This window comes from Vipera berus (genome assembly GCF_964194415.1).
Source record: "Vipera berus genome assembly, chromosome: 3".
NCBI lineage: Eukaryota > Metazoa > Chordata > Lepidosauria > Squamata > Viperidae > Vipera > Vipera berus.
In genome coordinates, this window is record NC_138204.1 from 69,832,786 (window position 1) to 69,859,353 (window position 26,568).

At 39.7% G+C, this 26,568-nt stretch overlaps 1 protein-coding gene across 1 annotated transcript in view; it reads left to right on the plus strand.

Annotated features, from left to right (window-relative positions):
- The first annotated feature begins 4,185 nt into the window (after positions 1–4,185).
- Positions 4,186–26,568, plus strand: part of CACHD1 (cache domain containing 1) — a 154,217-nt gene continuing 131,834 nt past the window's right edge. The window contains exon 1 of the mRNA XM_081324948.1: positions 4,186–4,486. Coding sequence (XP_081181074.1) covers positions 4,232–4,486 — 255 coding nt within the window. The 5' untranslated portion in view covers positions 4,186–4,231. The remainder of the gene's footprint in view (positions 4,487–26,568) is intronic.

Genomic DNA, 26,568 nt, shown 5'->3' on the forward strand with positions numbered 1-26,568 from the left:
AGTATCCCAGATGTGTTGCAATCCGAAAGACTGTACTTAGAAATTACATAAGTCTGTGGTTTGCATTGGGATAAAAAGGTTTAGCTGTGCATGTTTACTGGAAAGAATGCTCTCTGCTATAAAGCCACAGGCAAGATTCCTTTCCCAGTTTCCAGAATTGGGAATATCATGCAGGCTAGGAATTCTGGAAAATGTTGGTCTAAGCATATTTGTACCCAGAATATTGGGGAAGACTACTTTAAGCTTACTTGCAGGAAAGCTGAACAGGTTGTTCGAAAAAGCTGGGGTTGTCAGATCTGGATTGCAAGAACTGGAAGAACTCTGTCAGCAAAGAAATTCAGGAGACTTTGCAGAATATATTGGCAGAGTTGCTCAAGATTAATGCAAGCTAATGACAATAATAACAAGTAATTATAATCAAGAAGAGAGCCAATTTGGTGTAGTGGGTAAAGCATCAAGTTAGAAATGGAGTCTGTGAGTTCTAATTCTGCTCTGGGCACAAAGCCAACGGGGTGATTTTGGGCCCATCCCTTTCTCTCAGCCTAGGAAGGAAACAATGGCAAACCATGAAAAGCATTGCCATGAAAACTGCAGGGACCTGTCCAGGCAGTCTCTGAGAATTGAACAAAATTGAATGGAAGAAAATAATAATTAGGAAAAAATGTTACTAAAATGTTACATACAGAAGAATTCATTTTATTTACTGCTGTCCTATATTAAGTTTTCTTGTGGGGCTAAGAATTTTAATATTTACAGTGAATAGGCAATGGATCTCTAAGGAGTTCAACAGGTTAATCTGCATTACAAGAAGTACCTATTTTTTGCTTCCCAGAAAAGTGTTTTGCCTCTGAAAAATTACAAGGGTTTTGTAGGTTTTTTTAAAAAAAATCTACCACATTCTGGTTCTCTTTGAAAATGCATGTCCCAGGATAGAGATTATTGGTGAGTGCTGCTAAATCAGCTTTTACACACATTCCTTTATTTCCTTGCTGGAGTTTGTCCACATTTTCTAAGGAGAAGACTGAGGGAAATACTTGACAACATCCACTTTCTAACAAGAAATATGAAGTTAGTTTTTAAGAGCCAGAAATGGATCCCTCAAAACTGGCCATGCTGATTGGGACTGCTGGGTGTTATATTGCTATTATTAAACATTATCTTCAACTTTTCTGCTTTGGGCATTCTGGTGTCAATCAGCAATATCTGAAGGCCACCTGTTCTGAGTTATGAGGCTAATAATGTTGGCAGGGTAAGTGGGACCAACAATAGGTTGGATTTTCTATGTTAAAGAAGGGGTTCTCTCTCAAGCAGTAGTGGGTGAATGGTGCTTTTTATTAACTGACCAAAGATTTTGATCAGATTCTTTGTTGGAGTCACAGCCTTACTTATCCTCTTTTCTGCACAAAGCTCTCCTTAAGCCAAGAAGTTGCTAACAAAGGAAATCCCAACCTCCTTTCCATTTTACACGGCCAAGGATGGTCTCAATGATTGCTGGTTTGGACAGTCTTGTCTTTCTATGTCTCTAATACGGAGACATGGGCATCCTTGGCGCTCTCTGAATTAAGCACACTGATGATGTAACCTAGTTTGGTAATGAAATGTCTTCAAGAAAACCACCAAGGAGCACCGAGGACCCCATGGGATCTGCATCTATGGATGCAGAGAAAGTTGGCCTTTCCTGTCTCTGTCTCACAATACACCAAGACAATAGTGGAATCATGGAATCAGCATTCACCAAATTATTTCATCCCGTCTCAGTGTGCTTAAAATGGTCCTTTCTACCTGGTGTCTCTGTCTCAGGCAACTCTTTTATTCTTGCTTCTACTACATTCATTGATAGGAAGGAAATTATTGTGCATCCAGGCACTTATGAGTAAACTCATCTCTTAGCATTCTTTCTCTTGGGAAAAACTAGAGGAGTGAGCAACAGGTTTTTCCTAAGCTTGCAGTACCTTAAGGATTATAAATTTTATTAAAGCACTGACTTTCATGCACTTTATTAGAAGGTTTAACCCGATTGATTAAACAGAATATGTTGTAAATCATTTTCATCAGTTAATCAGGTAATAATGCATTTAATATGCTTTACAACCATAATGGGTGTGACCTAGCAGCTGTTTTGGAAGTAGTCACTAACCATAGGTAATTATCACTGTCTGCAACTTATACATTTCATTTCCCTCTGGGTTATTTGTTTACTTATTGAGTCACTAATTTTACTTTATCTCTCATCTCCCTGTTTTTAAGCTGTGTACACCCCCCCACACACACACACTTAACCATTTTAACCACTGGCTACTGAATCGACACTCGTTTCTGGATCCAAACCACATACTAAGTCATAAACTGACCACAGGGGCCGATCTTGCATAACACGTCGGCCGACATGCGGTGCGACTGTGTGAACATCACCATGTTGCATGAATTTGATGAAGCGGACTATAATCCGAAGAAGTGTTTAGCACAAGACAATCCACTTCCCCAGTCGTGAAAGTGTGAACAAAATCTTTGTGGGCTTTTGCAGCACAGACCAACACCGCTGCCGCCCTGGAATTCCCCTTCACCAAATCCCCGAATGACATCTTAACAGGCCGCTCACTCTAGTCTTGGGCGGAGCAAAGTGTGTGTGTGTGTGGGGGGGCGACTTTATGAAAAGTTCCACAAAGGAAGGTGTTAAATGTTCGGTTCAACTCAAAACTTAAGAGAAAATTTTTATAAAATGTTTTAATAGATGGCATCTGGATCCCAAGAAGTTGTCTAATATGTATCCTAATTTACAGTCTAAATGTTGGAGATGTGGTAGTTTAGAAGCCACCTATTTTCATATGTGGTGGACTTGTAGAAATATAAAAGTTTTTTGGATTAAAATTTGGTGGAACATTCAAAAGATTTTTAAGAGAAAGATAAAAGTTTTCTCCGCAATTGTTTTTATTGGGTATTGTTGTAGATTGTGATGTTAAAGAAACCAATTTGATGTTGAATATGATAACAGCAGCACGGTTACTGGTGGGACAATATTGGAAGAAGGATAGTTTGCCTACTATAGAAGAATGGGTGTTTAAAGTTTCGAATCTTGCAGAAATGTCTAAGATTTCTGCTTACTTGAAAGATCATTCACAGGAAAGATATATTTCAGTTTGGAGGAGATGGATAGATTATATTCAGAACAAATATGGGACTAAAAAGTTCCGTTTAGCTTATGAGTAGATTTTAGAGGGATATTGTTATTGCTACTTTGTACGTAGTTATGTTAAAGGGGAGTTAAAGCACATTATGAATTTGGTTAATTGTATATTATGCATGATTTTTATTTAGAATATGATTATTATAACTATAATCCTGTATTTAGCTCTGGGAAGTGGGCGGGTTTGGGGTGGGGGGGGGGATTTGGGGATATATTGTAAAATCTTGTTTTTGTAAAACTCTTTAATAAAAAAAAATATGTTCGGTTCAACAGGTGAGGGGAGCTTTTAAGACAGGGGTCTTCAAACTTGGCCCTTTTATGACTTGTGGACTTCAACTCCCAGAATTCCTCAGCCAGCAAAGCTGGCTGAGGAATTCTGGGAGTTGAAGTCCACAAGTCATAAAAGGGCCAAGTTTGAAGACCCCTGTTTTAAGAAGCGGTTCTTCGAGCGGCCGGCTTGGGGGAAAGGGAAAAGTTTCCGAAAGTCGAGGGGAGAGAGAAGCAAGCGGGCCAGGCTGTCCCGGCCTCGCCATTCGAATCCCCTCAGTTGTTTGTGCAGAAGAGCCGACGCGCAGCTTGGTGGCACCAGATACCTCCCTTTCCCCCCCCCCCCCGGCTGACTCCGATCCCGGCCCTGCCGCTCCTGAGCCTCTTTTCAGCTCCGGAATTTGCCGCTCTCCGCAATCAGCGCTTGTTTTCCATCGGCAGTCTTAAGCGGAGCTCCCAGTCTCCCCGCAACGCGAGCGAGCGAGCCGTCCGCCTGCCCGTCTCCGGCGAGGGAAGCTGCCCGGGCGGCTCGGCTCGAAGCGGCCGAGCCGTTTCCCTTGGAAGCAGGCGCGCCCGGAGCTCGTGATTGGAGGTCTCCGCGTGGAGGTTTCGGCCGCCTCTCCCCGGAGCCCTGAGGCGTAGCAGCCGCCTGCTCCTCCCTCTCTTGCCTCCCGCTCGCCTTCCCTCCCTCCCTCAGCCCCGCACCGAAGTTTGGGAAGCGTCGGGGAAAGTTTGTGCGCCGCGCTCGGGGCAGGAAAGCCGTCGCCGTCGCCAAGCATCATGGCGAGCAGGCCAGCCGGATCGGAAGAGGCCGCCCGAAGAGTTCCCTGCTGCTCCAGCGGCCCGCTTCTCCTCCGGAGAAGGGACGGCGGCGGCGGCGGCGGCGGACGGCGGCCCCTGTGGCTCTTCTGCTTGGCACTTTTCTGGAGACTCAGCGCCGCCGACTCGGAGTTTTCCATTCTGGATGAGGCGCAAGTTTTGGCCACTCAAATGAGAAAACTAGCCGCGGAGGAGTTGGGCGTCGTTAACATGCAGGTAGGTAATATTGCCCATTTGCTAATCTCTTCCCTCCCCCTTCTTCCTGATTTTCTTTTTCTCCCCCCTTTCCTTCTTTTTTTTCCTTCCTGGTTTTCCTCCCCCCTCCCCCGTTCTCCCTTTCCCTCCATCTACTAGAAGCTCTTCCTTCCCTCTTTTAGTACTGATGCTTCTCCAGATCCTCCGTCTTTCTCTTAAAATGCCTGATGGAAGCAGCTTCGGCGCCTCGATTTAGAAGGAGCCAGAGGGAATCTCTCGGCTGGAGGTTCTCCCCGTTCCTCCATGAGACTCGGAGAGGGGAGGGGGGGCAGGTGTCGTGGGGCTGGGGAGGAAAGAGGAAAGTTTCTCTTTGACCAGAACGTGCGTTTTCTCACGACCGTCTTACTGACTTCTGATCCGGGCAGCCTCCCGTACCCTTTCATATGAGAGCATCGATGAATGCTGAAACACGATCTCCTGGATTTAGACTGCTGCCTCCTGGACAGAGATACTTTCGGGGGTGGGAGGGAAGCTTGTAACGGGGGCATTTTGCATACTTTTGGTCTGCCTTCAGAGATTTGGTACATAATACGCTACCTTGGAAGAGATTAGGTGGAAATCCGAATCCTTTGCACGTAACTTTCGGCTGATTGGAAATCACCCAATTGTCACAAATAACTGAAGGTTTTAACTAAGTGTGAAACCAAAAACTGGAATGAGGTTTCGTGGTTGGTTTAGTGCTGCTTTTTCCTGGAAGCCATTCTATTGACCAAGTTTTCCCTCTGAAAGAAAGTTAATGGAAAAGCATTAAACTCTGCCTGATCTTTTATCAACGGCTAAATTATGCCACGGGTGCAATTTCCCTTTTGCGCTGCAAGTGCTCAATTATTTTAAATATGACTTAAATCGAGCACTTTGTGATGGCTGATAAAGAGGTGGGAAAGGAAGGCCTTGTTTTGGGGAAAAAAATATTCTTACGGTGCACACCTCCCATACTTTAGAGACAGCAACAAATTTGTCAGGAGAGATGGCAAGGAGGGGTAAATACAAAATGATTATAAATGGAAATAGACTTCAGATAGGCATAAATTACTTTCCTAATTGAAGGATTTAAGTTAGCAAGTTCATTTGTTTCCTGCAAAAACTCATTCCTGACCCGGATAATTTGCTCCAGTTCAGAGGGAACCAGATGATTAGTAATTATGGTCTATTTCTGCCTTTGTGGTTGCATATTAATGACAGTTTGAGTATTGTCCTTGCTGCAAAGGAGGCTAATAGCTGTGTTACTGCCACCAAGGGCCAGCCCAGCTCCCTGGACAAAAGGTGAAATTGGATCCCCAACACCCTGCAAATGCAAGTAGTCAGTGGCAAAGGCAGTTTTAAAGCTTCCTAGATTGAAAAGGAAACACTTCTATGGAACCAGCAGGGGTCTGTGCCCAAATGGCTCTTTATCTTCTTCAAACCGGCTCCCTTCCATTATCTTTTGAAATATTTTTGTTTCGCTTCCCTCCTGGGGCTCAGCCTTTGTCAGTTCTTCTCTTCCTGGCCTTTATAGTAAGAAGCCATACATTAAAATGACTTCGCTTAACAAGGTAGATAGTAGTAAATTATTGATACACTGAACTATGGAGAATTCACAAGTCACTTCTTGCAAAGAGCCGAAAGATGTGTGTGTCTCCCTCTAAAGAAGCCTATGCATACTCTGTGGTCTCTTGCAAATCTGTTAAGGATTATTGCAGGTTTTTGTTTTTGTGTGTGTGTACTGTGTAGTGAAACCGGATCTCTTCATTTTTAAGAACTTTGCATATCTTTGGGTATGTATGAGACTTCTTTTAATCCAGTCAAGGTGTATTAACCACATACACATTGATTATACGAGTGCTTTCAAATGTGTAATTTAATCTTATTTAATAAAATGCCTGTCTTTAGGAATGGCAGCTTTGAATGATATTGGTTTCAATAAAAAATACCCGTAACTATAGCCTACTATTGGTAAGGGAAAAGTTTAAAGCCAGATGCCTTCAGTTGATTAAAGCGGTTTTATTAATATTTATATTTTGTTCATTTTAGAGGAACCTATTTGTGTTATAAATGCTTCTGTTTGAAATGAAGGCTGTGATTTCTGAAGTAGAAACTGTTAATTTAGAAGGCTGTAATTTTGTTGACTCCTGGTAATAAGTAGGCAAATATTCTTGTTATACTGAAAATCTCCAGTTGTAACAATGGTATACGATAGGATTGCCCTGTAGTTCTAAGTGTTGTCAGGTGTCCTATAATTGCAATAGATATAAAAGAATAGACATTTACAACATTTACTTAATTACGAGTTTGCTGTGAGTCGCTGGAGCAGCATAGAAGAAAATATGATGGCTGGGATAATCGAGGTAAAAGGAATGATAAGGATGGGGTTTAGAATAGATTAAATTGTGGTATAGGTGAAATAAAATAAGATTACATGATGGGTAGTCCTGAAGAAAAAAAAAGTAGATATTTTGGATCTGACCCTGAATATTTAGTAGGGATACAGCTGATTGGGGAAGTTAAAGGTCTGGAGGTAATTGTACAAATTAAAAAAAAAAAGGAAAGTACTCTGTGTGACACAAGCAGAAGATGAAAATAGAAAAGTAGGTAGCCACTCCCAAGTTCATGAGACCAATAAGAGGATCTGTAGTTGAATTAATATGAAAGACATCGTGGTGTTTATTCCAACTCTGAAGAACAGTAAACCATGTTTTGATCTATTGTGAAATTTTGGCCCCGAGGTAAGCAGAAATATCAGGATCTGGGGAGAAGTGTACTGAGAGGTTGACTTGATAAAATTTGCATGTATGGGAATTATACAAGATTGCCTATGAGGAATATGAGGGGGAGCAAATGTTTTCTGTTCTCTCATTAATGGATGAAGAATAATGGCCAAATCTCTCCTGGAAAGGTGAGAGGTAAAATCAAGGGAGATTTTTGTGCCGGAAACCTCCATGATGTGAACGTGTCTATAAGAGCAAATGCTCTGCAAGATGCAGAATGCTTTTCAGAAATTAGGCGAACTCTGCCTAGATTATGGCTGTCAATGGTTGTTTTTCCCCCCTTTGTGTTTAATGCAGTATTCCATTTCTAAAACCAGAAATTATGAAAAGCGTAGCAGCATTTTTGTGTGAAAATAACACCTTTTCTTCAGATGATAAGGATTCATATACTTATATAGTGGAAAATATTCACATTTATTGCATAGGAAGTTAAGGTTGGAGCAGGAATACATTATCCTAAATAGTAAGCCGCAATTAAGATTTGTTTATGTTTTCATGGCAATATAATTAAGGCTTTGATCAAGTTTATTGGTGTAACTAGCTACTTTTAGATTTTGCATGCCTCATGCTTTGTTTTTGATTAAAGTTTCTAAAATAAAGCTTTTATGCTTGGTATAATAGAATGTAAAATGTATTCCATATTTTGATGCATGTTTACAATTTAATTGTTAATTGAGGTTTACAAACCAGACATCTTAATAATATAGGATTCTTTTTTTTATTAAAGAGTTTTACAAAAACAAGATTTTACAATACATCCCCAAATCCCACCCACCCCAAACCACCCCCCTTCCCCCCACTTCCCAGAGCTAAATACAGGGTTATAGTTATAATAATCATATTCTAGCTAAAGATTATCCATAATATAAAATTAACCAAATTCATAATGTGCTTTAACTCCCCTTTAACATAGACACATACAAAGTACTAACACTAAAATTAATAACAATATCCCTCTAAAATCTACTCATAAGCTAAATGGAACTTTTTAGTCCCATATTTATTCTGAATATAATCTATCCATCTCCTCCAAACTGAAATATATCTTTCTTGTGAATGATCCTTCAAATAAGCAGAAATCTTAGACATTTCTGCAAGATTCGAAACTTTAAACACCCATTCTTCTATAGTAGGCAACCTATCCTTCTTCCAGTATTGTCCCACCAGTAACCGTGCTGCTGTTATCAAATTCAACATCAAATTGGTTTCTTTAACATCACAATCTACAACAATACCCAATAAAAACAATTGCCGAGAGAACTTTATCTTTCTCTTAAAAATCTTTTGAATGTTCTACCAAATTTTAACCCAAAAAGCAATAATATAGGATTCTTAATTTGGTACAAAATAATGCCTGTAATTTACACACACACACACACACACACACACAAAATGCCAACATTTTACTTCATTCTTCCTTTTGAAAAAGTTTGTACAACATTCAATGCATGGCTTACCATTGACATTAGATATTGTTCATAGGCCTGTGCCAAATAATGTGGCAAAACGTGGCTTGTCATTATATGTAAAAAAAAATGTCTGCAACTTTTAACAGGGATGGCTGCTTAAAGCCCCCCTCCCCCAACTTTAAAAGTAGCAATTCTTGTTGCTGAAATACAGTGTGTAATTTGCACTTTGGAAAAGTTTGGTTCATCTGGACATATACTTAGAGGACACACGGGAGCATTTTGCAGTAATGATAAGAATATTTGTTTCTTGAAACTCAGTGACATATAATTATGTACCGTACATTTACCTGGAATGAGTCCCATTAAGAAAGGCTGACTTCAAAGTAAACATGCATAAGGCCAGGTGGGTTAACTAATATGCTGGCTTAAACATTTGCATACTTCACACTCACCTCTAGATTTTTCAGCTGAAGATATGCATGGTTTAACTTGAAAGGCATTGAATTGGTACTGGAGCAATTCATTTTTCATTCATATGTATATTAAATGCTGTCTGTTCAGAATAATAACCACATATGTGATACCATAGGAAACATTATACATAGGTGTGCTGTGTGTGAGGCAGGCATATCTGCTGATTCCTTTTTCTAAATAATGAAAACTAGCTTCAGCTGACTCCTAGCTTGATTTCAAGAAATCTAGATGGGTCATTCTTTTCATCCTATGTGTTCTGCTTAGAACGTGACCTGCTTTTTTAAGTCCTTTGCTTCTCCCTCAGACTGGGGATCACCTGTAACCTTTTTTATTTGTGTATATTTTTAAAGATCTGGAGGCTGTTTTCTTTGTGTTTGTTTTTAAGTAGTTCACATGCCAATCTTGGAATTATCTATAAAATAGAAGAACAGAATTTGCTGACAAGATGGATCAGCAGCATACACAAAGGTCACGCTTCTTGTCAATATTGTAAGAATTGATCATTTCATGTTGATTTAATCCTGCTATTTGTTTTGGATGAAAGTCATCTCTTAAAATCATTGTTAAAATATATGCAGCCTAGAACAATTCACTACTTTGGATTTATATTGTACATCTTTTGTTCACAGCAAGGACTGCAGTGGCCAGCAAATCTCTGTTGCGTAGGCAGGAAAATGAGGCCAATGATTATTCTGATACTTCTATTATAAACCTTGTGTCAGGAATTTCCATTTGAGTGTCCTCCTGAGAAATGGGGTGGGATTACTGTAATTCTGGCTAAATCATGTGATATGAAACAAGGCTATGTTCAACTCTACTAATCTGCTTGTCTAGTGAGATGATTCCTGAATAGTCACACAATAAAATACTGGTCAGGGTTGATATTGATTGAAGCAGCATATAAATCCAGTAAATAAATATATAAAATGGATCTTTCTGAGGATCACTAATTGATTAAAACCATCTCAACTTGCAACGAGATAGGCAGCAAATAAATTGTATAAATGAAATAAAGAAATAAATAAGATTAAACGAATACATCACACAATGAAAGGATGTCAAGTATTTGTTTTAATCCTGGGCTTTTTAACTTTAATGGCCAAGTATGGAGACAGGAGATGGTTCTTTGGATTTATGCTTAGCTGTATTGTCTTGACAGGCATAGGGTCAGCAGTCATGAGAAGCAATGCAAGAATATATAGGCTTTGGGTTTGATCCTATAGATGTTTTTCTCTATATATTAACCAAATAGGGTACGCATCTCATAGAACTGCTGCAAAAATGTTTAGTGGGTTCCATTATGTGTATTTAGCTATACCTCTTTTTCTTATTACACTTGTGTGCCTATCCCAGCCCTTAATAAGTTTTTAATGTTGCCTAGCTCACATTAGAAAGGGAAAGTTTGAAGTAGTACAGTATTCCATACTAACAGTATAGTGCTAAACTGCTTCAGATTTCTACTTAATGAATCAGAAATAGATTTGACATATACAAGGGTCAACAGTTCATTTCAAAGTTGGGAGTACCTAGTAACAGGATAAAGTATTTTGCTGGCTGGGGATTTAGTGTAATAAGAATTGTTAGGTTGCCAAAAAGTGTCAACACTTTTTGACATAGTACTGCTTTTAACATTAGTATGTACTGCATATTTGGCTTGAAGGGGTTCTGTTATACATTCTACATTCATTGTATTTCTAGCCAAAGCCTTATGCATTGATATTTACATTATTTTAACATTAATAAAGCTGAAAGAAATATACAAAGGGAACATTTCTGTTTCTTGTTCATTTCCTTTGTGTGTTTAGCAGTACTTGGACTATCTGTTGGCCTAAGTAAAATTATTCTAGTTTATCCCAAATAGTCAAGCTTTATATGAGAGACAAAAGGTTCGCATCCCACCAGGCTCAAGGTTGACTCAGCCTTCCATCCTTCTGAGGTAGGTAAAATGAGGACCCAGATTGTTGGGGGCAATTAAGCTGACTTTGTAATAATGCCACTTGGGGGGGGGGGCGAAAGCCCTAATAAGCAGGCATATACATAGAATGAAGGCTATTGTTAAGCACATTTGATTTGTGCTTAGATTGTAAGCCGCCCTGAGTCTTCAGACAAGGGCAGGATATAAATGGGATTAAAATAAATAAATAAATAAATAAAAGTGAACAAATGAATATTGCTGTAATCCCACAATAGCTAAGTATATAACTACAATTAAAAATTACTCAAGTTAAGTACCATATGGTTTTAGCTTTAATTAGCTTTAAATATTTTTTGTCTGTTATGTGTTATAGTATAGTTAAAGAGTAAAGGGTACAGGTTTTGCATGAGAGTGTTGAAAGCTTTCCAAATGGAATTTTCATCTTTAGTAATATCATGAAGGTAGAAATGGTTGAATACACAGAGATGAACTGTGCATTTAATTTACATAAAATCCAGTTAAATGTGGTTATTGTCATGATCCTCCACTTGCCTATTTTTGGAATGCAGGTTCTGGTATAGAAGTCAAAGGACAAGGATGCTGTATGTCTAGAAACAGATTAGAGCATTGGTGTCCAACATTTTGGCTTCCCTGGGTTGCATTGAGTGAAGAGGAATTATCTTCATCTACATATAAAATATATAATATAATAATGCATATAAATATCACTTCATATTACAAAGTAATGTTGAAAGTTTACAATCTTGGGGGACCGCATTACTAGCTGTCCAGGGCCTCATGTAGCACATGAGCTGTGGATTGGACACTGCTGGATTAGAGTGTAAGCATACGAAGGATTGATGTAGCCAGCAACTCAGCCAGTTAGTAGATTTCTTTGCAGTTGAGAATTGGGCAGCTGTTACAAAACACTATGAATAGGTGGCTTCTTTGCCTGGAAATTAGGGAGGCTGGCTGCTTTTGATGCACTGATGATATGTAAGCTTAGGGTTACTCTCAAGAGTCATCGGTATCAGTGAAGAGATAAGTGAATCCATGATAAAATATGGCAATTTTCCAGCTTGAACTGGCTTCTGAATATAGGTTACTGGGCACTGTAGTAAGCCTTGCATTGATAGCCTCAAGGTGGATTTGTAGGTGGGGAATCATAGCTAGTGTAAAATATTGTAGCTAGATTGCTGACAGTGGCTTTAACCCTCTATGAACATAGTAAACTAATAACAACAACAACGTTGGAAGGGACCTTGGAGGTCATCTAGTCCAACCCCCTGCTCAGGCTTGTTCTAAAAGAGCTGCTCTGGCTGCTGGTTTGTTGTCAAATCATGTTGAAGTTACGTGTTGTGACAAAGGCCGGGATAAACCTTTCTTTTGTTCCTGTACATCAACTTAGATTCTAGTGAGGATGCTCTCTTGGGTGGGTGATTAGCTATGTGATAGCCCAAATTATGGCACACCTGATGCAATCATTCTACAGGTAGCCCTGGATTTGCAGCCATTTTATTCAGTGACCATTTGAAGTTACAACAGAACTGAAAAAAGCAATTTATGATTGGTTTTCACACTTGCAACTGTTGCAGCATCTCTGTGATCATATGATCAAAATTCGGACACTTGACAACTGTCCCAGGGTCATGTGATCACCATTTGTAACCTTCCCAGCTGGCTTCCGACAAGCTAAGTTAATTTGTAAGCCAGATTCACTTAATACCTGCATGGTTCACTTAAAGTGGCGAACGTACGTAATGCTCCTTATTTTGTTATTTTACATTTTGTTATTTTATTTCATATTTTATTTTATTTGCATCTCACCTTTGTTATTTTTATAAATAACTCAAGATGGCGAACCTATCTAACATATTTTCCTCCTCCTATTTTCTCCACAACACCCACCAGTGAGGCGGGTTGAGCATAGGATGCTGTGATAGTTAAAGTGTAAGGACCAGTTGTAAAACATGCTTTTTAGTGCCATCCTGACTTTGAATGGTCATTAAATGAATGGTTGTAAGTCAAGGACTATCTGCATAGGAATTATGAAACAAAAGGTGTTACTACAAAAAAAATTAAAATTAATTTTATGAACATATCATCTGCTTGAGACTTTTGCCTGGGTGCTTGTGGGGGATAAGGAGAGGGGCGCCTGATAACACATGAATTGCGACATCATCACACAAATTATGTGACTCGTGTGCTGACATGTAGTTTCATAATATCATTATGTAATCTCGTAATTACAAGCTACATGGTGCAATTATGTAGTGTACAAGTCATTTTGACATCATCATGGCTTGAAAGACAGGGGGCTCTAAATCATGAATTATTTGTCAATACATGAGCATTTATTACATTAACGCTTTGGATTGAATAAATCCTGAATTAACTTTTTACCAAATAAATTAAATTTTGGAGTATACTTGGATTACATTAGTTTTCAGATATTTAACATAAAGTGAAATAGGCCAGCTCAATAAGTCACAGCTTTTTTTTTCTTTGTAGCTTCTGGTTGCTGTAGAATTTCCCCCCCTTTTTAATCACTCGGATATTTAAGGAAACCAAAAGCAACCCAAAACATTACAACTGATAAATCTGTATGGAACCATGTTTCTTACAAAAACTGTGTGCGGTGTAGTAATTAGAATTGAAGGAGCCAAATAAAAAATCATCTGGTTTACATGATTGTGCATTGGTTTGGATCCAACCATAACAGCCTTTTTAAAATGCTCCAAGACTGCCCCAAGTCCACAACAGTTTTTCATCCTATTTCTCTACCACTTCCTTTCTTTCTTTTTTTTAATAGCCAAACATTTTGGAAATATGGAACAAGGTACTGGTGAAAAAGCAGTTAATATTGTTATGCTTAGGAGAACAAATCTGAATTTTTAATTAGGCTTTAGTTGTTTCTTTGGAGCGTCAAGGCATCATTAGAGATGTAAGTCTTGTTGCATTAGCTGAGAATGACATTTCACTTCAAACACAGAGAATACAGCTGTCCTGCTCTGATAAAAGTTGCCAAATGTGGTACAGCAAGGTGGATTCATTGATAATTAGCTGTCCCATTTCACTGCTATGTTGAAGGACCCTGCTGGTCATGTACCAAAAAAAAAGAGAGAGAGAAAGAGAGAAAAAAGAGTTATTAATTGGGAGAAAATCCGAAAGCTTCAATCCAGCTATTGCAGGGCTGATAAAATATTTTGTTAAGAAAGCACATATATAATAAGTAGTGTAAGTGTCAGGTGCAGCTTCTTAAGAAGATGTTTACGTATTAATTTAGTCATCTGGAAAGAATATAGGCTGTAATGATCCCTTCTTGAATATCAAAAGAATAGCTTTGGCCCAAGCAGTCTCAACAAATTGGGGTAGCAGATACCCATAGTCTAACATGTCTGAATGAAAAATGTGTTTCATATGGATTGCACACATTCTTGGGTCTATTGTATGAGGAGGAAAAAGATCTCAGGGTAGTGTAGTGATTAGGGACTGGAAACAAGGATATCTTGGTTTAAAAGCAGTTTTACTAGAAGACCTCACAGGTAGATCTCGGAATGACCCCAATCCTTCAGAGTTATGATGGTGAGCTTCTCACTGTTCCTCTTAGTTGCGGTTGTCTTAATAAACCCCACAGTCACAAGATCACAATTTGGGCACTTGGCAACTAGATAGCAATTATGATGACTGTGATTCCGCACTCACCATTTGTGACTTACCTTGCTGAATTCCAACAAAGTCAATGGGGCCGCTAGCAGGAGGTGGCAAATGGTATTGTATGACCTCACACTTAACAATGTGGGATTTTCTTAGCAATGGTAACCTAAAGTGCTGTTTTAAGTTGGCACCATAACATGACATTGTGATTTATAACTTCATCTCTTACCGATGGAGTTGCCTGCTTCAGTTACCATTGTTAAGCAAGGACTATTTAACTACTTATACCAGACATGTCAAACACAAGGCCCGGGGGCCGGATCTGGCCGGCGAAGTGGTTTCATGCGGCCCGCGAAGCCATCCTGGAAACAGTGAGGGAGCGGCCCCCACTGCCTTGGCCCTGGCCCAGAGACCCTCCTTCTGCCAGAGACCCTCAGATCTGTCCCACTCCTGCCCGGGCCCCCATAGGCACCCTTGATGCGAACGATGTAGAGCTGGCCACGCCCACCCAGTAGGCCATACACACTCTAGTCACGCCCACCCAGTAGGCCACGCCCACCCGGCCCCTTGAGGGCAACCGCAATGCTGATGCGGCCCTCAATGAAATTGAGTTTGACACCCCTGACTTATACAATGATTGCTAACCTAGAGTAGGAAACCCGCATGTAGTATCTGCAACATATTCCCCCCCCCCGCCGCCGCCGCCCCAAACCTAGTCCTTGAGGTCATGCTGTAGCAATTTAGCAATACAGTGTTTTAATTTTAGGGGCTCTGTTTTGCTCCCTCTTCCATCAGAATTATGGTACTGGGAGTGGAAAGGATGTGTAAGTTGGAGATGAAAAGTGAAGCAGATGGGATCTGATCAATATTGGATGGGAGAGTATCAGAAAATACCAGGGCTGTTGACAAGGCCTAATGCCCTTCAGTTTTTAGTTACAATGTAGTTTCTTACACGTTTGAAATGATTCTTAAGATATAGCAAGGAATTGATTATTCTGTCTTCTTTTTACTTTCAGTTTAAAAATGTGGGCTAAGATCAATAGAATCATTAAGGACAAACATTAAAGTTTTGTCTGGCAACTTTCATCAGTTTAAGTATACACCAGGGGTGTCAAACTCAATTTCATTGAGGGCCACATCAGCATTGCGGTTGCCCTCAGGGGGCCGGGTGGGTGTGGCCAGGGTAGGTGTGGCCTACTGGGTGGGCGTGGCTAGAGTGCGTATGGCCTACTGGGTGGGCATGGCCAGCTCTACATTGTTCGCATCAAGGGTGCCTATGGGGGCCTGGGCAGGAGTGGGACAGATCTGGGGGTCTCTGGCAGAAGGAGGATGGCTTCGCGGGCCACATGAAACCACTTCACGGGCTGGATCCGGCCCCTGGGCCTTGTGTTTGACATGTCTGGTATACATCATTGTATACTGATCTCTTTTGAGGCAACGTTAACTGTCAGTAATAGATAGGCACTAGACCAAATCTAGTTTTTATATGATCCTTTAATTATTACCTGAAAAAAAGAAAAAGTATTAATTGCAGGACTGTCTTCATTTTGACTGAAAGCATTTTTTTTCCTCACGAAGATCTTGTATAGATTTAGAGTCAAATTAAAACAGAATTGCTTGCCAACTAGAGAGGAAAAAATCCCTGCATTTTAAGTAAAGAATTATGCTGTGGATGGCTTATGAACATGTCAAAACATCAGTACAATTTGAAATTTCATTCTAATACATGTTTGCAGTAAAACCCTCCCACACGTATGAAAAAAGTTAATACCTTTTCTGTGTTTCTCCTTGAAAAATAACAATTTTTGTGGTATAGTTGAGAGGAAAATAGCTTGCTCTAAATCCAGATATTGCAATATTTAAGGGAGCCTTCACCAATCATCAGTATAGCAACTCCCAGATGTAACATTAAAACTATCTTCATACTAACCATCAGTAAAATTAAAACTGTCACTAGTCTTAAACAAGGCTGGTCAGAAAACAAGGGATGTGCATCAATAAGAAGAGGGATTATGTTTCACTGCTTATCCAAGTAGCTTTTTCAGATTGAGGGTTCTGGGATAAGCAATGAAAGGTTTCAAACCAAAAGAAAAAGAAAAGAAGTCCTGTTGCCATGACTCAACCTCTAAACAACTCTATCTGAATGAATGAAAATCTTCAAGGATGCCTTCCTATAACATACTTTTTTTAAAAATTCCATTTATATCCCGCCCTTCTCCGAAGACTCAGGGCGGCTTACAAGCCTTCATTCTATGTATATGCCTGCTTATTAGGGCTTTCGCCCCCCCCAGCGGCATTATTACAAAGTCAGCTTAATTGCCCCCAACAATCTGGGTCCTCATTTTACCTACCTCGGAAGGATGGAAGGCTGAGTCAACCTTGAGCCTGGTGGGATGCGAACCTGCACTAATTGCAGGCAGCTGGTGTTACGTAAGGAACCCTTACTAGCATAGATGGAGCTTTTCTACACTATCAGAAAAACTGCAATATTTCTTATGGGAAATATGTGAATGTTTAGATACTACACATTCTTAACTCTCTTAAAAATCAAAAATAAATGTATTTTCCTTCCTCTTTTTATATCTAGTCTAGTTGATATTATAATCCACTTTCTTGGTTCAGGGAAGAAATGGACCTCATCGAAACACCAAATGCCCGTATGCAGAGAAGTATGTAGATCTGATACTTGTATTTGAAGTAGTGTTTTTATGAAACTAGTTTGAACTAACCCCAAAATATAGGCAGTCCTCAACTTACGACCACAATGGAGCCCAACATTTCTGTTGCTGAGACAAATGTTAAGTGAGTTTTGCCCCATTTTACAATCTTTTTTTGCCACAGTTGTTAAGTGAGCCACTGCAGATGTTAAGTTAGTAGCACATTTGTTAAGTCAATCCAGCTTCCCCATTGACTTTACTTGTCAGAAGGTCGCAAAAGGTGATCACTGCAGCTGTCATAAATATGAACCAGTTGCCAAGCATCTGAATTTTGATCATGTGACCATGGTGATGCTGCAATGGTTGTAAGTGTGAGAAATGGTCATAAGTCACTTTTTTTCAGTGCCATTGTAACTTTGAATGGTCACTAAATGAATTGTTAAGTCGAGGACTACCTGAATGCAGGCTTGATTATTATGAGTATGCAGGGCTTTTTTTCTCATAGAATGCTCAGAACAGCGTTCCGGCACCTTTTTTTTGCAACCAAAAAAAAAAAAAGCTCCCTCTCTTGGCTTTCGAAAGCCTATTGCAGGAGTAGGCAATCTTGGCTCTTGGACTCGTGGACTTCAACTCCCAGAAATCCTGAGCCAGCCACGCTGAGGGGAAAGAGAGAGGTTTCCAAGCTGAGTCATGCTGGCTCAGGAATTCTGGGAGTTGGTCCTTGAGTCATAAAAGAGCCAAGGTTGCTTATCCCTGCACTAGAGGAGGTCATTAAAATTATTTACAAGGTTACTTCTTTAGGAACTAAACTTTTAGAATCTAAAACAGCTAATTCAAAAAAGCCAACAGGAAAAACCCTCACATTTTTCATCTGCTTCTGTCTTTTGGAAGGTAAAATTAGATAACAAAATAATCTATTTCCTATGTTAACATCTCTGCAATGAAATCAATAAAGGTAACAGGAAAGAAATGAGAAACATTTTTCTCAATGTAATATGTCTAATTTAGGTGATGCTAGAAAAGAAATAGTATCTTTTGTATATACCCTTGAAAACTATTTTGAATCTATGACCATCTATTACAACTAAACCACTTTAAATCAAACAATTCTTAAGAATGAAATATTCTTAATTTGGACTTTACTTTTACTGTTTGGACTGTTGTGTGTTTTGAAAAATAGATTATTTAGAATCTAGTTATGTTGCAATTCAGTCTTTAAATAATTAACCTAGTATATACATAACAATATATGATGTTTTCCATGGTGAGCTTAACATCAATAACAACATTTATTACAAAGGCTAAAACAATTTCTGGTGGTATTATCTGTACAGTAAAATTTTGTTTAGTCACAATCTTTCACTTCACATTCTGGACAAGCAGTGGTCATGTAACCTAGCAAAAGATGTTACATATGTGCATAAGCGTAGTCAGTAGCATATGCCTTTTTAAAAATGTCAAACATGCAAAGAAACAAAAATAAGTCCAAAATATCTGTATTACATCCAGAAATGCCAACTTTGCAACCAATATTTCTCATCCATAACTATGGCACCCTAAGGATACCTGCATACATGCAATGCTTCTCTGGGATTAGTAACACAGCAGGGATTGCTTTTTCCTTCCAGTAACAGATTGCTGGGAAATACCAAACATGGCCTTGAGAATTCCAATGTTTGTTACAAATTTTTCTGGATGTGGTTGGAAAGACGCCTAGAAATGCCAGCACAAATACATCACACTTGCTGAACGTGCACACACAACTAATTACAATCTTCAATTATATGTGATATATCTAAAATTAGATGGGCTGTCTCAACTGCAACCTGCAAACTGTTCCGTTTTGCGGCAAAACAACCCAGTACAAGCTGATCAGCAGAGCTTAGAGAGGACTCATTAACACAATTTTTGGGAAGGAAAAAAAGGACAGTTTAACATCTTCCAGTTGATGTTATGTTATGTAACATCTTCTGGGAGTTGAAGTCCATGAGTCATAAAAGAGCCAAGGTTGCTTCCCCCAGGCCTATTGGCTTTCAAAAGCCAATAGGAATTGCTGCTGAGTGCGCCAAAAAACCCGGCCGGCAAACGTTGCACAGACAAGTTGTCTGCAGCAAAGGCAGGAACTTTGCACCCCTCCCTGCTGCCCAACTACACCATCTCAATTAGGTAAGTAAGATATTATTTGCAAATAGGATGGCAATAAACAAATTAGGCTGCATTTACATCAGGGCTTTTTAACCTTTTCAGAAATTGTACCACTTTTAGGACATGACAATACTCAAGTACCACCAGTGATTAACAAGGTGTCAAAAACTTGAATAAAAAAAGGGGGGGGTATTTTGGGTTTCATTGGTTAGATTCATTTAAAAAAAAGGGGGGGTATTTTGGGTTTCATTGGTTAGATTCATTTATTGTTATAGAAATGGCTAGTTTATAATATTATAGAAAAGCAAAAAGTTGAGGTTCAGTGTTAATGCTTACTTCTACTCCTGCAACAGAGGAAGTCAGAAGTCAGTGCCTTTTCTTTTTCCCTTCTCCCCCTCACTTTTCCCTTTTTCTCTCACCCTTCGCTCGCCCCACTCACTTGCACTTTGCTCACAAAAGCCTCCAGTCGCTCTCACTCACTCCTCCGTCTCTTTCAAAGGCATCTCGTTCAGTCTCTCCTCCACTCCGTCTCTTTCAAAGGCCTCTTGCTCACTCGCTCACTTACTGCCCTGTTGCTTCCAAACACCATTTGCTCGTTCACACACTCACTTACTGCCCCAACGCTTCCAAACACCATTTGCTCATTCACTCACTCACTGCCCCGTTGCTTCCAAACGCTTCCAAACGCCACTTGCTCGCTCGCTCACTTACTGCATTTGGAAGCGACAGGGCAGTAAGTGAACGAGTGCTGGTGCTGGAGGCCATCAGCTGTTTGGCGCCGGAGACCACTGCCACGAGGAACATAGCTCTGGGTAAGGGTTCAAAGCAGCTGTGGGTGGGGGCTCAGCACAGGCCGTGGCATGGCAACTGCGGGGAGGGGAATCCCCACAGCAGCTGTGGGGAGGGGAAACCCCGCGGCCTGTGGCTCCGAGCCGCAGGGGCAGGGGTGCAAAGGACGGGTGGTGACGCCGTAGCAAGACACCTCTGAGTTCTGGCACTTTTTTTTTTAGAAAAAAAGCACTGCGAGTATGTATTTGGGAAAATGTAGCTTGTGCCTGGGATCTCTCAAATGCTTGCTGTCTAAGCTTGCTTGCTTGAATTAATTAATTAATTTGTATCCCACCCTTTATTATTTTTGCAAATAACTCAAGGGTGGTGAACATACCTAATACGACTGGCTCAAAAGTCATCCATCTGGCTTTCATGACTAAGGCAGAATTTGAACTCACGGTCTCACAATTTCTAGCCAGGTGCACTAACCACCAAACTGTCTCATTATTCTGTATACTTTTACTGTGCCAAACTTCATTTTGCTAAACTTTTTTCAAAGCATAAATGGTTTGCAACAGATTTGTAGCCTAAAGATTTCATTTTAGTTATGAAACAACTTTCCATAATTCCTTTGAGTGCCACTTTGCCCGTAGTGTTATGAATTTCCATATTGTAATATAGTGATTTGGTTTGGGACTAGCTAGAACTTGAGTGAATGCTGATAGGATATTCACATTGAAATAGTACTATCATTTCAACATTGTCAGTATAGGATTGAAAATTTATGAAAAATGTGTATATGTGCAGAAATGTACATATGACAGTCTTAAATGTTGCCCACAAAATTCCAAAATTAACTTTAAAAATAATAGACATTTTTATAAAGGTTGGAAAATCCCAGGCCATTTGTGAGATTTTAGGGTAAGTTTATAGATATTTTGTAAGACTTGAGAATTTCATGAAAGTTTTTTAAAAATATGTTAGCACTGTCTTGATTGTGCAGTGGTGTTTACCCCCTGAAAAAGTTGCCCGTTCCAATTTTAAATATAAACACTAAAGAATTGCAGTGCAGTTGTTATAAAATGATTTTTAATTTTCCCCCAATTATATTTACTAAATCAAAAACAACTGCAAACAGCCAGGAGTCAAGAAAAACAACTGTCGAGGCTTCCGGTGGCGACGTGACGCCGAAGACAGCCGTTTTCGGGCTGCCCGCTCCGCAGCTGTGTTTTTCCATCGTAAACAGCGCCGATCAGCTGTTTAGATGGATTTGAAGCCCCCTCCTCGGGAGAAGAGGGGGTGAGGCCCCAGGTAGGGGTTGAGCTCTCCGGGGCCGCCTGAGCTGAGAGTTTGGGTGGCTGAAGGATTGAGCCCCCCCGAAGCCTGGGTTGCTCCGAGCTGCGCAGCGCCCCTGCTCCGGGATTTATGGAGCAGAGCCAGGCGTTAGCAACCACCCCTGCCGAAAGGAAATACTTTTGATTATCAAGATGCAGGCAGAGCGGTACAGCAGGTCAAGGTGATGTGGACTCTTATCTTTACTCTCTAGCTCAATGGATTTTATAGCTTTAAAGTGAAAGTGCGCAATAAGTGAAAGTGGGGGAAGATGGCGGCTAAAACTTCTAAAGCTCTTCGGAGTGCGGGGTCTTCCCTGGTGCAACAGACCTCATTGCAAGCTTTGCTTCCTCCTGCACCTCCTCCGGCATTGACGCTTAAGGATTAACAAGATGCTCTTGGAAAGCATTCACAATTGATGTCTGACATGATGGATGAAAAGCTGAAAAAGTTGGAGGAGAAACTGGAGAAGAAGACGGAAGAGAAGTTTAGAGCAATGAGGGTGGACATGTTGTCTATGATTGAATCTGTAGCTGAATGTGTGCAACAGCTGGATGAAAAAGTGAAGGATCTCAGTCAAAAGAACTCTATATTAGAAGTAAAGGTATCAGAAAATGAAAATATAAGGGATAAAATGGACGGAGAATTGAGCCTTGCTCAGTATCATCAGATGCAGTATGCTATTAGAGTCAGGGGTTTAAAGGAGAACTGTAAAGAAGATTTAAAGCAGCTGATTTCTGAGGCTCTGGAAGGGGTATTGGGCCAGCCAGCATCTGAAATTGAGGGAAATATGGACAAAATTTTTCGTGTAAATTCATGGATTGCAAGACAAAGGAAGTTACCCAGAGATGTGGTGGTCTATTTTACAAAGAGAGTAATTAGAGATGAAGTTATTCAAGCTGCCTATGATACTAAACTGGTAGTGGCTGAGCAAGAAGTCTTGGTTTTAAAAGAGATTCCTCCGAAGATTTTAAGGAGAAGGAAAGATTTTGCATTTTTAGTACAGGAACTTAAGAAATGTGATATTAAGTTTAGATGGGAGATTCCAGTTGGACTGGTGGTGACACATGAAGGTAAAAGACATCGTCTGGTTACTGTGGCCCAGGCACGTGATTTTTATAGCAATGTGTTAAAAGCAACCCCCCTATCATTTTTGGAAGCTGTTAAGGGATACGGTGAGGGAAAGCTTCAAGATGTTGCAGACAGACAGATAGAGGACAATGGTGTTGGAGGGGATCAAGATACAGTTTCATTGGATGTTGCAGGAGGCCAGAGGAAGACGCGTGCCGCCCTAAGAAGAGCGAGACGAGAGCAAGAGCAAGACCAGCAGATAGTTATGGAATCTCCAAAGTGTATTTACAGTGAAGATGTGGGAGGGGCGCGGTCCAAAGAAGTTTTGGGGGTCATGACAGACGTGCTCCAAAAGTTTTGGGGCGTTAAGATTGCTGATTAAATTTTTAAATTAGTATCTTAATGGATTAAATTTATCATAGAGGAGAAAGAAAGTTTTTTTTTAATATTTAACACAATTTAAGATGGATGTTATTTGCTTGTTAGAAAAGTATATTAGGGTTATGGACTAAAAGTGTGTGTTGAACTAAGAATGGGTATGCAAGCTCCTAATTAACAAGTTGTCTTACAGATTGCTTAACCCTTTTTTTTTATTCTTTTTATTTGAACTCAAGGATGACTTGGAACTGCGAGACATTTGGTGTGATACATGCAAGAATTATTTTTGATTATGGTTTAGTTTGGTTGGAGATTATTAAGGTTAATAGATAGGCGCTTTTGGCGCGTAACTGAGAATTTGTTTATTTTTTTTTCTTTGAAATTAATATGAATAAGGACTGGGATTAAGAAAATCTATTTTGAGTAAAGCTCTTTTCTGTTTTTCTCTTTTTCTTTTTTACTTTATTTGTAATATTCATATTGTTTGTATTCATTTTACATGAGCTAGAGGGAGATAGAACTAATAGTTTATTGCTGATAACATAGGGGTGCTTATGTTTGTTTTTTGATTTTATACCCTGTATTTAGCTCTGGGAAGTCAGGGGGGGGGAGGAGGGAATGGGGGGAAGGGATAGGGAGGGTTGGGTGGGGGTGGGGGAGGGGGGATTAAAGTCAAAATGTATTGTAAAACTTTTTAAATAAAAAAAAAGAAAAACAACTGTCAGTGATTTGCTGCTTTCTCTGTATTATAGAAGCCAAACCTTTATTTTCATTTCTAATATCTGATCTTCATCTTACAAGGTGAGGCATCCAAGTTACACAAAATGCAATAGTATAACAAACTCTGATTGATTAAAAATGGATAAGATTAGGATTGTTCTTATTTTTTGTATTTTTTTGGTACTTGTCTTGATGTAATTTGTTTACAAATGAGTTGAAAGATTTATAGTATAGGAAATATTTTCTATACATTGCAGGAAGGGGCTTTCTACAATTCATGTCAAAATCAAGCTATTCTGCCCAATAGTAAAATACAAGTAACTCCACCCACCAGTTTGGCTGCTGTTTAGTTTAAAACAGTAGGTCTTAGTTTACTCTTTCTTATGAATTTAGCTCCTGCTCAACATTATCCCTTCATAACTTCAAATACTGACATTCTAATTAACGTCTCGATCATATTAATATAACATATGAGAAGTATCAAGTAGCTAAAATCCTGTATATGTCTAATAATAAACAACAGTTAAAGCATTTGGGCTGAAACAGCTCCGTTTTCTCATGGGCACGCCTCATAAGTTGCCCCTTTGTGTTGAAGCCAAAATCTTGATCTTGTGGGTGATCCAGTGTTTGTTGCTCATAATCTCTTTATAAAATGTGTGAGCATGAAGGGGATGTTTTAAATGGATATACTGCCTGGATGAAAGAATGCTTTGTGCAGGGAAGCATTGTCCAGTTGTGGATCTCGTCACAGTTCCTGTGGAGCTTCCCAAGTCCTTCTGACTCAGAGAGTGGGGGAAAAAAACCTCTCAATTTGAAGCATGACTGGAGAATAATTAAAGGGGGAGGGAGGGGGAGAGAAATAAAGAAAGACATGGCTGGGGGAAGGGATTTGTTGCTGGCAACATAGAGAGCCTTGGTGCTGACATTTGTCATGTCAACATTTCCTCCTTTTCATTCTGTAAATAAAACTCTAGGATTTGCAGAGGAGACCTTTCTGATCTTTAAGTGCAAATGAACTTTTTTTTTCATAATAAGTCCAGGCAGTTAAATGTATTGTCTATTTAAGTTAGATAAAATCTTGTCTTTGACCCAATATTGCGTAGATTGGCCTTCTTAAAGAGTAGTTTTCCTTTTAAGAAATTGCCAAGCTCTGCAAGCTGTGCTATAACTATAGCTATAACTAAAGGAAAATGAAGAGGTAGAATACTTAAGACTCTTAAAAGCTTACTTAGGACGATATACACTGAGTACCCCATACTAATGAAATATGTTTTAGCTCTCTGTGTTGTAATCCGATGCTTGTTACTGATATTTAATTTACACGCGGGGGGGGGGGAGGAATGCTATTTTTCAGGGTGTATGTTTGTGTGGCTATGTATACTGTTTCTTTTACCTTCGTGAGTGAACCGCTTAATAGTTTCCCCGACCAGAGTTTGCTTTATATAAATTTATGTTTAAGCATTATATTGTTCCTTGTAATATGTGGATGCTGTACTGTGATTGCTTAAGTTTCTATTTCTGAGTGAGAAGGTTGAAACCAATGTTATCTCCTCACTCAGAATTCCACTTAAACCTTATCTGGTTTCTGTAGAGTTAGTTGCCTGTGGACTTTTATTGAACTAAGTCTTCCCCCATCTATTTTCTTTTGTCTTTGGCATTACCTGTCAGCCGAGGTGGTGTATTTTCCTCACAAATTGATTGATTTTGTTTGTGTGTGAATGTTAGGTAGGAAGCAAGAAGGCAAAAATCCTACAAAGGTTTTGCTTTATAAGTGTGCAGAATGTGTGCCTACGGTAACATATCGAAGCAAAACGTGGGGCTTCATAAGAAATAGTCAACTTCATATTAATGCTAAACCTCTTTGATAGAAATAATTGTAGGCTTAACCGCATGGCAGCCAATTCAGAGCATGGAAGAGAATGGAGGTTGGGATGAGAAAGCAGAACAGTGAAAAGGAAAGGTGACTTTTTTTAGGTATGAACTGGATAGAACTGTAGGAGGCAGTCGCAGAAGTAACCATTCAACAACAGCCCAAATGGAACCCATCTGCTGTGCAATTGTTGCTAGCTCTAATGCTAGCATTAATCTGCTTTGGAACTGGGGTTAATAAAGGTTTGTAAAGAGGATGTGCTGAAAAATGGGGCAGGAATGCTATTTTTGAGGACCATCTAAGTCACCGGTGTCAAACTCGCCACGTCACATGACGTGACATGATGTATCATGACTCTTTTTGCATTGCCAGCAATGGGTTGGGTGCAGCTTTGGTAGGGTGAAACTGGCCCATGGGCCGACAGTTTGACACCCCTGATCTAAGAGGTCAAAGTATTGGTTTCTGCATTGATTATTAAGTTCAGTGTGTGACTAAGGTGGTCATAATTATCTTTTAGACTGCAATTGCATTGCATGCTCCCTTATACCAGGCATCCTGATTCTGAGGTCCCAAACAATTAGGCAAGCCAGGTTGCTTACTTTTATCCACAGCCATGACTATGAAGTGCACTAATGTAGTGATACATCCTTTTTTTTTACCAACTCAATAAACTAACAATCATTTCTGTTGAGCAAATCTATTCATAGAATCAGATTTGGAAAAAAATGTAAGAAATTAAGTCTAACCTCTGTTCAGTGCAGGAATCCAAATTAAAGCATTCTTGAGAGATTCTTATCAAGCTTCAACTATGTAAGGATGGAAGAAAATGTACCATCTGACTAAAGTTTTGGTTCTGCAGTTAAACTGCTCTTCCATTCAGTGAGTATCTGCTATCCGATG